Source organism: Carcharodon carcharias, chromosome 20, assembly GCF_017639515.1.
Source record: "Carcharodon carcharias isolate sCarCar2 chromosome 20, sCarCar2.pri, whole genome shotgun sequence".
In the NCBI taxonomy this organism is placed as follows: domain Eukaryota; kingdom Metazoa; phylum Chordata; class Chondrichthyes; order Lamniformes; family Lamnidae; genus Carcharodon; species Carcharodon carcharias.
The window spans coordinates 62,503,296-62,518,513 of record NC_054486.1 but is presented as its reverse complement, the minus strand read 5'-3'; the positions used below and the strand labels follow the sequence as shown (position 1 = coordinate 62,518,513).

Here is a 15,218-nt window from a genome sequence, read left to right as displayed (position 1 = left end):
GTGCTTCCAGTGTTTCGGGGCAAGATACTGGAAGGTTAGTAAGAGTGGCTTGGGTTAATTAAACTTCCCTAATAGTTTTTCTCCCAGTTGACTAAGATGGAGAGTTTATGTGAAACATAGCATACTTTGAAGATTCTAGTGCTAGTATATAAATGCTCCTTTCATAAGCAGAAGGTAAATTCTACAACAGTGGTTTTTAAACTAGGGTCTGTAGAGCCTTTCTAAGAGGTTCACAAAGTAAGCACAGTCATTGGCAGTATTTGCAAGTCTCTGGTTGAAACAGTTATGGCAGTAACTGCTCATCGCTCCCAAGAATGCATCCTCACCCACAACCATCGCCACATTTAAGTGGGAATAGTTCAAATTTATATGACGGTGCTTATCTGACATAAAGCGATTCTTACCCAGCCACCATACAATATATTGGCAATAGTCAGATGCGGCCAGTTTGAATGCTGCTCTATACCCTTTGCTGTGGGCATAAGGGGTGACAAAAGAAAATAAAGGTTTGGCTGCAGAAGCTGATAAGGAGTATCTGCTTCATTGCAGAGCACTAAATTTTAACCTAGGTCTTTGGACTAGTCTGTCAGTTATAACACATGCTGAGAGTTTAACTTGTTGTCTTGCTCTGGGTACTCTACTATGAAAGGAAGCAAGTCGCTGCTGGCTGCCTGCTCATCTGCAGTTGGCCAAGATTTCACGGTACTTGGTAACTTTGAATTATGACAGTAAATTACTTTAAACTAGAAGCAACCTCATACTGCTGTTGCAAGTTCAGATGAAGCCATGGGCAGTTTTGAATCCAGTATCAAGAAACAAAAAAAAAAACTGAAAATATGAGAGGTTGTATAGTAACTTAATTCCCAGCTGCTTGCTCAAAACAGTTCCACTTTTGCTATATCACTTTGAAAATGGATTCCAAACCCAACTGTTATCTGTGTATATATTATCAAACTAAACAAAGTACTCTGGTTTTATGGAGCTCAGTGATGGACAGATGCTTACAAATTTTATCATGGGAAGCAATGAAACCTGCAAACTGAAGCGATACTTCAAAGTAAGGCACCAGGAATGTAAAAATAAATTGAAAGACTTTGAATGAGAAGACCAATACAGTTGTCAAATCTCCAAGAATAAAGATAGCATAAGTTCCAGAAAGTATCCTCCTTAACAGCGTTTTTGAATACTAGAAGCAAATGCATGTTTTCTGAGAGGAATTATTCTTCCAGCTGTGTAGAAATGTGCAAAGTGATGGTGAGTGAAGATGCAGCCCAAAAGTTGTTGACCATACCATTTTCTAATGGCATTGTAAGAATTGAGGAGCTTTAAAGAGATATGAAGTGTAAATGGACGGGCTTCATGAATAGAGAACAGTTTGCAATTCAGCTTGATAAGACAACTGACTTAGGCAGTCTAGCACAATTATTTATTTCTGTTTGGCTGGGTGGAATCTTGCATCTTGCATTACTAGAACAGGCAACAAGTGAGAAATATTGAAGTTATGGGATAATTTAAGGAAATCAGAATTGCTCGAGTGGGAAAATTGTGCTGTTTGCACAGACGATGATGCTGCTACGACAGGCAATAAGAGTGGCCATATTGCATGAATAAGAGCCATAAACCCACAGATAATTGTGATACATATGTTGCATTGTCAAGGCCTTCAAAAAGAATGGAATCTGAATTATATGCTATGTGAATTTTGTGAAGTCCAGGCTCGTAAATTCATGTGAATGCAAATTCGTATTCCGAAATGGGTACAGGATATGAAAAGTTTGACTCTCACTTAGTGCTTTGGTTATCTTGCCACAGTGTCCATGAAAGAGACTTTGAGTTTCATATAGAACTGCTGGGTTTTCTTTCCATGCACAAACCTGTATTAGTGGAAAACTTCTGACCAATTATTGATCAAACTTGTAAATCTTGCTGACGTTTTTAATCTGTTAAATTTATTTAATCTATTGTTAACAACTACAACTATGCTCAAGTTAGTGACAAAATAGATGTGTTTGGTTCAAATTGAGATTTAGAAAGCTAGACTGAGCAATGGAGTTTCAGCTATGTCCCCACTACTGACTTGAGTTTCTGAATGCAAACACTGACAGTGTGTGAAAGAAAGGACCATTGTTCATCTTGCAATATTGGCAGAATACTTTGTTTAGTTTGATAATATATACACAGATAACAATTGGGTTTGGAATCCATTTTGAACATTGGCATCAAGATGATATAGCAAAAGTGGAAAAACAGGAATTGTTCCATGACTGCTGGGAATTAAGTTTCAAGAACAAACAGCCTTCCAGTTTTACTGTCCGTTTCTGTGGAATACTTAGAATTGCTAAAAGAAGCCACAAAAGTATGCTACCCTTCCCAACATTGCTCCCACAACAGAAAATGATTGCTTTGACAAATACTGGCAGTTTACATAAGTCATTATCAAACATCACACTAAGCATAGGTTCTGCTCTGCAGTGAAAAGTGGGTACACTCGCCTCACTGATAGCTGTACGTAAATATTTGTTTGCTTAAAAGCATTATTTAAACTCACTTTTACATGTAATGCTTTCATATTAAGGGTATTATAATTTAGATGGGGGTGGGTTTGCAATTATTAATCAATTTGAAAAGGAGTTTTTCAACTAAGAAGTTTGACAATCACTACAGTTTTTGTTAAATTCTCCTGGTGCTAGCAAATTAGTTTTACGTCACAGAAGCTATGCTTATAATCAGAATAATGTTGTGTGTCTGGCTATATTTATGTGTAATTTAAATGTCTCGTTCCTCAAAGATGCCTTTCGTTTGAAAAGAATATTTTGTTGTATTGAGCCAAAGTGTCCTTTTTACCTTAGATTCCAGAGGATTTGTTTCAGAAATGTGAGCAGACCTTCTAATTGTTCACACCTATGATTCTACTGACTTGCGGTCTGCTCTGCACCTTTAGTTTATAAGTGAACACTTTTGGTCTTAACAATTTGGTCTAGTCCAGATAACTTTGTGCTGTGATCACTCATTTGCTGTCACCGGATCACTTTTTTAAAAAAAACAATGTAGCAAAATTCTCCCATTTGCTCTTGCTTCATCAGAACATACCAGATCCTTACTGCCGCCGCCTTCCAGACTGGTCTGAGCTACTTCTCCACCACCACACACACACACACACACACACACACACCGCCCGCCACCCCCCCCAGCCATGTGCATCTTATTACCACATTCTGGAATTGGCTGGAGATATTCCAGAAGTGTTTTTATGATTTAGCTTCCAGAGTAACCTGGGTTTCTGTCCACATTCACACTCAAACGCAAACCCCACCCTGACACATTTTGGTGCTGCCTCCAGAAGATAAATAGCCAAAAGGAATCTGTGAAATAAGTAGGCCTAATTATGAGAGAGAGAATTTTTCTTTCCGTCAAAATTCTCCTTGGACAAACTTGGTGATTGTCACCGTACTCCAAATCTGTTGTCATTGATGGTGTGTCTTCGCCCTAATGTATTTTCATTCTGTATTAAAGTTTGATGTGAATTGAACCAATGTGTGGAAGCTCAGACATTTGAATTGCATTGTGAAATGCAAAACTGCTAACACAGTAGTGTATGAAGTTTGCACATATGCCTGTTCTCTAGAATGTATTAAGAAATGAAAAAAAAAGTATTTAGAACTGCACAATATACTATTTAAAACTATAAAGCCGTTAATTGGTTTATAAATTTGAATGCAGACAGTCAACAGAACTGAACAAGCTGCGTCAGGACTATGCCAGATTAATGAATGAACTTACAGAGAAAACAAATCGCCTTCAACAGGAAGAGGCACAGAAAAAGAACTTGGAGGTTTCTTATGAACAGACTGTTCAACAACTTAAGGTATAAAAACAGACTTTATTTCATGCAAACAGGAATTTGAGATGTGTGGTTTGATGGATTAAATCAGTGGTTGTAGAGATTATTGGAGGGAATTTCAGTTTTGCCAAAGTAAAAATTGAAAATAAACGAGTAAAAATTTAATGATACGAACTTGCTTCCTCCCTGCCTGATAAATGGTAATCTCGAAGAAACATACTTAAATGCTCAGACAGGCATTTTGTATATTTAACATTGTATACTTTCATAATATGAACCAAGAAACTGCTGCAGAATGTGGTTATTTGGTGTGCTAGTTTTGACCTAATGCTATTACATGTATTTTATAAGTTGATTATTTTCTGTAATAAAAACAAAATGCTTGGAATACTCTGCAGGTCAGGAAACATCTGTGGAGGGAGAGAGAGTTAACTTGAATTATTTCCTAAGCTTATGAATTATTAATTTTATAATGTATTAACTCATGTGGAGAGTTTTTCCTGAATAATATTCTCTTTATTGACATCTCCTGGATTATGAAGAATTTGATAAATCAGTTTTGTTCCTTGTGTTTTTGCTTTTTTTTTTGGGTTAAACTTCGGGTGGGAAGGGAAAACCGATTCTGTGTTGGTGCTTATGATAACTTCAAGCATTGCTGAAGCTTGTCTTTTATAGCTTATACCAGAAATTTTTCAGTTGCAGTCTTATGCCTCCTGTGCAATTTATGTAGAAATCTTGTTTCTCTTCCATCTCCCCTCATACTCTAACCCACTACTTTTGTCTGAGACCCCCCTCATGCTCCCTGACCCTGTATCCATTAAACTGCTGAGCACCCAACTCTCCCTCCTGGTCTCCGTGGCAGCCGATATTGTTCACAGTTCTCTCTTCAGGTGTTGTCTCCCTACACTTTAAATCTGCTGTCATCACCCTCTCTTCAAAAAAACTATGCTTGGCCGTACTATTCTTGTAAACTGCCGTCTCATTTCCAACCTTCTGTTCCTATCAAGTCCTTGAATGCTTGCCATCTTTGCCATTGAAATCCTCAAATCAGGCTTCTACCCTTGCTACAGTAAAAACAATCCTTATCAAAGTCACAAATGACATCCTGTGTGACTGTGACAAAGGTAAAGTTTCCCTCCATGTCCCTTCTCGACCTATCTGTAGCCTCTGACACAGTTGTCCACACCATCCTCATCTAATACCTCTGTACTGGCGGCTATCTATGTTGGCACCGTTCTTGGCTATGTAATTGTATCTAGAATGTCACTTGGAATGGCTTCTCTTTCTATTCCTGTATCGTTACCTCCGGTGTCCCCCAAGGATCCATCCTTACCCCCCCGTCTCCTATTTCTCATCTATGTGCCACTCCTTAGCAACATCATTCAAAAACATAGTGTTAGTTTTCACGTGTATCTGCATGCATGACAGCTCTACCTCATTGCCATCACTGTTGACTCCTCCACTTGCCAAATTATCAGACTGTTTATTTGACATCCAGTCCTGGATGAGTGGAAATTTCATCCAATTAAAACAATGGCTTCAGTCCTTCCAATGTTTCAGTCCCTGCTCCAAACACTGTTCTCCAGCTACCAGCTCCACCCCCCTCCATGGTGATGGTCTGAAACTGAAGCAGTATGTTTGCAATGTTCATGTCACACTTAAAGGTGAGCTTCCAGCAACTTACTCGTGCCTTCAGTAAGACCACCTATTTTCACCTCCATAACATCACCTGACTTTACCCCTTTCCCCACTCCTGCGGCTGCAGCCTTCATTTGTATCTTTGCTACCTTTAAACTTCATTCTTCCAACATACTCCTGGCTGATCTCCCACCTTCTACACTCCGTACTGAGGTCATATAAAACCCTACCCATGTCTTAAATTGCAGCAGGTTCTTATCCCCTATCACCTCTGTGCTCAATGACCTACATTGTTTGAATAGGACTCAATGCCTTGACTTTTTTTTTAAAACAAAAAATTTCATCCTTGTTTACAAATCCCTTCATGATCGTGCCACTTCCTATCCCCCTAATCTCTTCCGTCTCACGGATATCTGCACACCTCTAAATCTGGCTTCTTGAGCATCCCTGATTGTGTTTTTTTTAAACTACTCCACTGGTGGAGGCCACACCTTCAGTTGCCTCAGCCCTAATGTCTCTACCTCGGTTTTCACCTTTAAGACACTCCTTTTTTTAAAAAAAAACTTACCTCTTTGACTTAGCTTTTGGACATTTGACCTAATCTCATTATCTGGCTTAGTGTCCTATTATGTTCTCCTGAAAAGCTTCTTGGGATGTTTTATTCAGTTATAAAGGTGCATTATAAATTGTTTTTATCTTATGTTGACTTGCTGTTATCAAACCCATTGTAACCTAGCTGTAAAGATTGCCTAACTCCTCTTTTACAGGAAGTCATTCAACCCATTTGTGCCTGTACTGACTTATTGAAAGAGCCATCCACCTAGTCCCATTTGTCCTGTGAAGTTTCCTTTTTCTTCAAATATTTATCCCTTTCACATTTAAAGATTTTAAAAATGATTTCTGCTTCCATTGTGATTGCTGGGAAATTCCATGCTGCAATAGGTTGCTGCATAAAGTATATCTCCTAAGCTCTCCACTTGCTTTTTTCGTCATTAAGTTCATGCCCTTTCATATCTGACTCACTGATCAGTAGGAATAATTTATCATATATAAAAGCAAAATACTGGGAATGCTGAAAATCTGAAATAAGAACAGAAAATGCTGGTAAAACTCAGCCGGCCTGGCAGCATCTGTGGAGAGAGCAGCAGTTAACCTTTTGAGTCTGTATGAGTGTTCAGAGCTAAAGGGAAATAGAAATATGATGGATTTTTATACTGTTTAGGGGGTGGAGCAAGATAGGGAAAGGTGATAGTTAAGGAGAGATTGACAAAAATGTCATGGACATGAGACAAAGGGAGTGTTAATGGTGATGAAGAGTAAAGGAGGTGCTGATAGTGGCATAAAGATAATATAGCAGAGGGTGTTAATAGCAGAACAAGGTTTGGTGCTTTCTGAAAGTACAATATAGAAACAAGTGACAGATGGCCCTATGAGGGAGGAGTGCTGGGGAACAAGGATATTAAAAACAAATAAATAAGAGTAAAACAAAAATAAAAATTGGATTAAAAAAGGGGTCACGATGGAGAGAGTCTGAAGTTGTTGAACTCAATATTAAGTTGAAAGGCCGGAAAGTGCCCAATCCTCCAGTTTGTGTTGGGTTTCGCTGGAACATTGCAACAGGCCAAGGATGGACATGTGGGCATGAGAGCAAGATGGTGAGTTGAATTGGGAAGTAACAGGAAAGTATGGGTCATGCTTGCGGACTGAGCGAAGGTGTTCCGCAAAGCAGTTACCCAGCCTGCATTTAATCTCCCCACTGTAGAGGAAACCACATTGGTAGCAGAGAATACAGTAGACCAAATTGAAGGAGGTGCAAGTGAAGTGCTGCTTCACCTGAAAAGTGTGTTTGGGGCCTTGAACAGTGAGGAGGCAAGAGGTAAAGGGACAAGCGTTGCTCTCTCTGCGATTGCATGGGGAGGGGATGAGGAGTTGGGGCTGATGGAGGAGTGGACCAAGGTGTCAGAGGGAGCGGTCCCTACGGAATGCTGACAGGGGTGGGGTGGTGAGGGGAAGATGTGTTTGGTGGTGGCATCATGGTGGAGTTGGATTAACCTTTTCATCAAAATCCCTTGTAATTTTAAACACCATTGGTCTCCTCTTGACCCTCCTACTCTGTTGAATATTGACTCGGTTTCTCTCATTTCTCCTAATGAATAAGTGTCACATTGCTTGCATTAACTAGTGACTCTTTTCTCCATAGCCTTGTCGTCCTTCCTCAAGTAGAATGTCCAAAACAAGAAGCAATCATTGAGTGGAAACCTAACGAATTATTTCCATGTATTTAACATTCTCTTTGCTTTAATACTGAGTGACCTAAATTATAAAGCTAAGAATGTAAATATGCATTTTTAAAGCTTTATCAACTTGTTCTCAGTTGTGTACCTGAACCCCTAAAGTCTTTTCTGTCCCTTACTTTGAAAAGCAGTTTTTAAATTTTGTATATATGTATTTGTTTGGTAGTACTAAACTTGAGTATTGCTTAAAAAAAAAAGACATTTTGTTGAAGCGTTTCATTTTGTAGTCATCACAACTGCAAGACTACCAATGTCAGGGAAAACAACAACTTTATATTGTGTGAGAGGGGTGCTGATTGGTTGGCAAGTGGACTCCTCTGGTAGAGGTGTTGCCATGGAGAATGCATCAGTTAATGGTGACTGACAGTTAACTGCCAAGCATTGTTTGAAATTTTAAATCAAGCAGCTTGATTCTGGTCAAGGCATTGCCCTGAGGAATGAACCAGTGAATGGTTATCACTACTGAAACAGGTGCAATGTGTGTACATGTTCTTTCTGCCTGCAAAGAACAGGACCCTGTGTATTAATATTTGTAGCTTCCAGTATATGCCGATGCACCACAGTGAGCCCGACTGACTATCTCAAATTGGTTGTCAGCCTAATTTTTAGCATACTGAGGATTATTTAGCAAATGTTGTCCAATCACAGAATCACGTCTAATGTTGGATACTGTTGTAAGTGAGGCTAGTCGGGTAAGTCTGTACCTTGCCCATTGCGAGCAGTGGAAGGGACGTGCTGATTGATATGATCTGCCCGTCTTTGGGACTCTCAGCCTATATATCTAGCATCACACTGGCAATGAAATTCATATACCACATTACTCATTTGTGAGAAAGGCAGAGCGTCTTTTTGGCTCGACGGCAGGATGTTAGTGGCAAATACCACTCGTGTTGCTACTACACAGCAGCGTGACAACAAAAACGGGAAATGCTGAAAAACTCAGCAGGCCAACAGCATCTGTGAAGAGAAAAACAAAGTTAACACTTTGAGTCTATATTACTGTTCTTCAGAGCTAAAGAGAAGTAAAAATGTGATGACATTTATACTTTTTCAGGGTGGTGGAAGCAGGTGAAGCTGGATAGAAAGCCAGCGATAGGTGGGGGCAAAGGAGAGATTGACAAAGATGTCATGAACAAAAGGACAAAGGGGGTGTTAAGGGTAGTGGTGTGGGCTAAAGGAGGTGTTGATAGTAGCATTAAGGTAAGAAAGAATGTGGTAATAGGATGTAGGGGTGATGGTGGTGAGGGGAAGATTGGTTTGGTGCTGGCATCATGCTGGAATTAGTGGAAATAGCAGAGGATGATCCTTTGAATGTGGAGGCTGATGGGGTGAAAAGTGAGGTCAAGAAGGACCTTATCATGATCCTGGGAGGGAGAGGAAAGTGTGAGGGCGGAGGCGCAGGAGATGGGTCGGACACGGTTGAGGGCACTGTTAACCACCGTAGGTGGGAAACCTCGGTTAAGGAAGAAGGAAAACATGTCAGAAGTGCCGTTTTGGAAAGTGGCATCATCAGAACAGATGCGACGGAGGTGGAGGAACTGAGAGAATGGGATGGAACCCTTACAGGAAACAGGGTGTGAGGAGCTGTGGTCGAGGTAGCCATGGGAGTCAGTGGGCTTATAATGAATGTTGGTGGACAGTCCATCACCAGAAATTGAGACAGAGGTAAAGGAAGGGAAGGGAAGTGTCAGAGATGTACCATGTGAAGGTGATGGAGGGGTGGAAATTAGAAGCAAAATTGATAATTTTTCCTGGCCCAGATGAGAGCATGAAGCGGCACTGAAACAGTCATTGATAATATTTGGCAGTTTGCTCAGTCACCATTAACTGGTGCATTCTCAATAGCAATGCCTCTACCAATCAGAGTCCACTTGCTGACCAATCAGCACCCACTCCTCATAAAGTATAAAGTTGTTGCTTCCCCTGACATTCATATTCTTACGATTGTCCTGTTGAGTGCAAGATAAAAAGCTTCGACAAAATTTCTGTTTCAGCAATACTTTTGTGCATGTGTTCTTTTTCCTCTCAAAAGGAAACCCTGTATTTTTAATCTGCCCTTTTATCTACCCAATGAACATTCCAAAATTTTCTATTTACAAATTAATTAGTGAAAGTATCAAAGTAAATACAATCAAATGTGGCATAAGAAACTGAGACGTATTTCAAGTTCTGGGGCAAGATATCCTGTGCCCCTCATTCTTGTTCTATAGATAAATGGAGTACTGCATTGTGGTAAGCAATGGGGCAAATGCATTCACATTTGACTTAGCAGATTAAATGTGACTTTGAAATCCATCAATCCTTTCTGCTGATTTTATAATGTGCTATGTTGTGTAATGTGTTTATCATATCAAAAGCCTCTTTAAAAATATTTTTTGTCTAATTTCTCTATTTATATTTTTATAAGAGATAAAAGCTACATTGACAGTTTCTGCTTTTATTCACAGACTCAGCTGCAGGAGGAAGTTGAAAGGAGACAAGAGGATATGCAGAAATTTCTCAGGAACATAACAACAGAGCATGAGAAAAGGCTAACAGAAGTTCAGGGTGCAAAACAAGGTAATTGTCTGAAACACTTATTTGATACTCTTTGGGAGTATCATTTAATCCCTTTCATGCCTTCTCTAAATTTTCTCTGTTCTCCTTGAGAGGCAACTCTGCAGCAGTATAGATCCCTGGTTGCTGGTCACTATCCAGTACCATATCAGTCCATCAAGGTATACATGTGAATAGATATTTTAACGATTTATCTTTAGGGCGTACAGCAGAGCTGTACAACAGGTGTGGAACAGCATCTGATGATTGCACACCTAGATTCGTGTGGGACATGAGGATGTGCGTCAGGAAAGTAGCTGCTGCAGAAATGTCTGTATTCAGGCTGTAGGCGTTTACCATTGTAATCTATTCCCTTGCTGTGCAGCCCATTATGGGGGTGGCCAGTCTGTCAGGTGAAGGAAATGGATCTGTTCATGTAGATCGCCAGTCATCTTCCTATTCCCCCTCACATGGCAACTGGGGTCTGTACCACTCGACTCCTATGAGCTTCGCGTATTATGCAAGGGTTAAGTGGATCACAGAGACTCGGCTGCAGAAGAAATGTTATGTCTGCTTGTTCTTTGAGGCATGTCAATATTGGATGGCTGGGCCCCTTTTAGGTTTAGGGAGATTATTTTGGGTGTTGCTTTGTTTGAATTCCACCTGGAAATGTGAAGCCTGCTGTTTGTTGTGCTGGATGTTTTGGGTTAGTTTCTTGGGGAAGGACTGAGGTGCTGTTCCTTAACTGGATACCTTGGAGAAGGCAGAAATTGGGTGATTGGTAATCTGGGGTGGCTCCACGTTTTGCTGTGGTACCCTTATGTGTCCAATAATGTATTTTTCTCCACACCCTGTACCAGATTATTTTTCTGTTGTATTTCTGCATCCTATTATTTTACAATTGATTTTTTTTAATGCATGTAGAATCACCTTTTGATCCTTTCACCCAGTTAAGCTGAGCACGCAGTTTCCAGCAGTTGGTGATTATGGACTTCTGTCCATTGGCTGATGGATTCTACAGGTCACATATACCTTTTTGGGATTTGTACTTTTTTTAACATTTTGAACAAACAGCATCTTCCCTGTTTCATATAAAATTAGCATGTGTTGTACTTGAGTATCCAGTCTACCATGTAACCAAGTAGAGTGAGGTTTCGTAACCAATCCGAAGTATGGGCTTTTTGAAAAACCACTTCATCAAGTCACAATTTTTTTCTCCAAATCCAGCAGTCTAGACATCAACTACTGCAGAAGAATCAAATTGCACACATTCAGAAATTCCTATGCTTCTAATTTTCTTTGGTCAGTATATTCAAGAAAGTACGTTCCTTTTTCATCTAATCTTTTCCAAAATGTTAGGGATTGCTGAAATACTTTTGAAGTGTCAGGGTTATAGAGCATAGGAGGAGGCCAGTTGGCCCTTTGTGCTTGTGCTGGCTCTTTGAAAGAGCTATCTGATTAGACTCTCAGCCTTGCAAAATTTTTCCCCTTCAATATTTATCCAATTTTGAAAGTTAGTATTGAGTCTGCTTCCACCATTCTTTCAGACAGTGTTTGTTATCATCATCTTCTTCATTGATTTATATTGTCACTGTTGCATAGTACTGCACCCACACTCCAACTGTTTAAGAAACAATACAGTCCAGTCAACTTATTGACTCATGTTAGTAAGTCATGTTAGGTTGGGTAAGGGAGGGGTCAGGAACAATCAATCAGTTTGTGATTCCCACTCCATTAAAGGTGTTGTTTCTGTATTTCTCAGCCCAAACCAAGTTTTATGTATCTTTTTCTTAAAATTCATGCAGATTTTAATCTATATTGTTAACTCTAGATTCAACATAATGGTCTGGATTTTGTGGTCAATTGTGAATGAACAACATTTGCTGTGTATTACACTTGCAGCTGTCTGTGGAGTTTTAGTGAGCTTTTGTATGACAATACAGCGCAGCTCCCTCTATGCAGGGAATCTGGGACTTGTGTAAACAGATCAAGCAACAGTGTGCCACCATGCTTCAGTAAAGATTGTTCAATCTGATTGGTTGAAGAGTCTGAACCAGGAATGTAGTAAGTTAGACTGTTTAATTCAATGTAAAATCATGTACAGAATGAGAGAGCGAGGGCAAGATGCTGTCATGTTCTAGCATTTTGTGAATTTTCAGCCAATGCTTTAAAATGTTGACCACAAACAATTAAAAATGGCCACAGCAAGTCATGTGACCTTTGGCATTACAAACTCCAGAGGTCCTGAGTCTCAAGCAAATGCATAATTAAATATGGACATCTGGGGAATTTGCATATCCCTTTTAAGGATGGACCATCAGCTGGCTTGTTTTTCTATTTCATTGTGAACAAAAACATCAAAGCTCAATGTGTTAGACAAATGTGATGGATCCTATCAATCTTCCATTGAGTTATGATGGTCCCTATCCAAACTATACTGGGTGAATTTTGAGGTGTTGAATGACAACATGATGCATAATCAACCCACCCACTTTTGGAAAAAGGACTTTGAACTTGTACAAATCACATGGTGAGGAAACCCCATTTTGTTGTCTACTTTTAAAATAACAGCAAGAAGCTATTTTGATGCAGAGCTCCATCAGCCATCCAACCAGTCCAAGTAATTTCAGCCCAGGCAATAAACAGCAATAACTTGGAAAGGGACTCGCCCTGCACACACCCCCCCACCCCCATTCCAACTTGGAGGTCACCTGAAAACCAACTTCCTGGAAATTTGAATACAGGAAGCATCATAGCTTACTGAGAATTCTCTGCTTTACAAGACTTTCTCTTCAATTAAAGGATCAACTCATCTAAAACTACAGGCCTGTCACAAAAGAGACTGAGAAGATCATAAATTGTAATTGTATTGTTTTACCTTCATTTGTATCTAATCTTTGTGTGATATTGTGAGATTCATGTGAGTGAGACATCACTTTTTAAATAACTGGAACAAATAACCTTTTTAAAAAAGCTCTTGAGGCTTTTGGCTGGGATTATTTAAATTGGTACAATAACTGAGTATAAGAAAACACCTTAAACATCTTTTGCATTCAGACAAATTGATCGCAGGCAATAAAAAGGAACATATTCTGTCTGTGACAGTGGAATTGAGAGAAGAGACAAGTTCATTTTTTGCTGCTTTATATATCTAATGATAACTAAAATCTGATAATGGTACTCCACACTAAAAAAAGATTTTTGTGCCAGAGAGGATATTTCATAGTAATTTAAAGTTCACCACAGAATTTAAAAGTCACCTACAATTGCATGGACAAAGCCTAACTTTTTTCTAGCATATTTACTAGATATCTGGTGGGTAAATATCATGACTCCTCATTCTTTGTGTGCTTGAATGTTAAATCTCTTCAAGGTGTTGGTGTTATGTTTGTGGAGGTGCAGGACAAACCAAGCGGCAGGTTCCTGATTTCTGCGTTTAACCATGTGTGTGCAGACAGTGCATGTTACTGTCCCAGTCACTTTATGATGCTGGTAGCCTCTCCATTATCTTCACATGCAAAACCGGGCCATTGTATTCTCTGTGCACCTGACAATGCTAAGTTGTACATCAGTTAGCAATGGAGACAACGATTGCTTGTTATAACGCCTGGGGTTCTACGATATAAATATTGCTATAAATTTGCAGATAGCTAAATTAGTGACCCATATATTTCAGCTGAAGAAGTGTGTGCTAGCACTTTGTACAGATATTAAACTAGGCAGCTAGGAAACAGTCTGGCACTACTGCAAGTAATGAGAAAATGCCTTTGAATTAGTGCTTTGTACCAGCTCAAACAAAAGTATATCTTAAATTTTAATTGTGGCTATATTGTTATATTTTCTTATAGATTTACAAAGTAAACTTCTGGTTGCCGAAAATGAAATTGGTAATAAAACCAAAGAAGTCCAGAGCTTGCACAGCAAACTCACTGATACCATGGTATCCAGACAACAACTCGAACAAAAGATTATGCAGATGGTAACGGCAGAGCAAAAGCGAGCTACTGCAGATGAGACCTTGAAGAAGCAAGTGCAGGTATTGGCACTCCTGGATCTAGGTGGCAAAATCATATTTGAGGTTGTTTAGATTTTCTTTTCCTTCCAGAGACCATTTGTGTTTTCACATTCTGTCTCCACGCTTCCCATATACCCCCACCACCCACAAAACAAATACAGAATACAGCATGAAAATTTTTCTCAAGCTGTTGTAAGTGACTGTACTTGAACAGTGATTCTTAGTGAGTTTTTTTCTAAAGCAGAGATTTCCTATCTAGTCCATATAGATTAAAAATAATGAAAACATCATCTGTTTTTTATGATGTGGAGAATTCAGAACTTGTTCCTATGATATTTGATGTGCTGTTCCAGTTGCCTGAAGTTGCGTAAGAGAAGAATTGGAGTTTGGTTCAAATTTGAGAATGGGAACAATATTGACAGAGGCCAAATAATTACTTGGTGCCTTTTTTGGGCAGGAATGATGCATTGTGGGTTTGTAATCCCCTGCTTCCCCTCATCCTATACACAAATTTTTATTTTCCAGCAAGCTTTCATGGTTTTCTAAAATAACTTGGGACAATTTAATCTTTATTAACTGATGTAAAACTTGACTTCCATTAAGTAAAATAAATGTCACTATACAGCTTTTTTGGCAAATGAACAGAATCCTGAAGAGATAATACTTTTAATGTGAAATGTATGTTATACATTGTAATGCATTCATGTTTAACTGTTCATCTTGGCATTTGTATAGGAAGTTATTGCTGTTTAGTTGGAAGAACTTCTATAGTCTAGTAGATCTCTTAACCAAAAAGAAATCTAGTCAGAAATAAATTGAATGCACTTTGCTGATGAGCAGGGAACCTTTGCCAGGTGCATGCAGCACCAACACCTGACATTTTTTTAGAAAAATA

General features: G+C 39.2%; 1 protein-coding gene across 9 annotated transcripts in view; it reads left to right on the top strand.

Moving 5' to 3' along the window:
- The window catches only part of ktn1 (kinectin 1), a 116,212-nt gene that overhangs the window by 36,189 nt on the left and 64,805 nt on the right, over nucleotides 1-15,218 (top strand). For all 9 annotated transcript variants that reach the window (XM_041213857.1, XM_041213854.1, XM_041213856.1 and 6 more), the window contains 3 exons: nucleotides 3,721-3,865; nucleotides 10,221-10,332; nucleotides 14,157-14,344. In XM_041213857.1, the coding sequence (XP_041069791.1) occupies nucleotides 3,721-3,865; nucleotides 10,221-10,332; nucleotides 14,157-14,344 (445 nt within the window). The remainder of the gene's footprint in view (nucleotides 1-3,720; nucleotides 3,866-10,220; nucleotides 10,333-14,156; nucleotides 14,345-15,218) is intronic.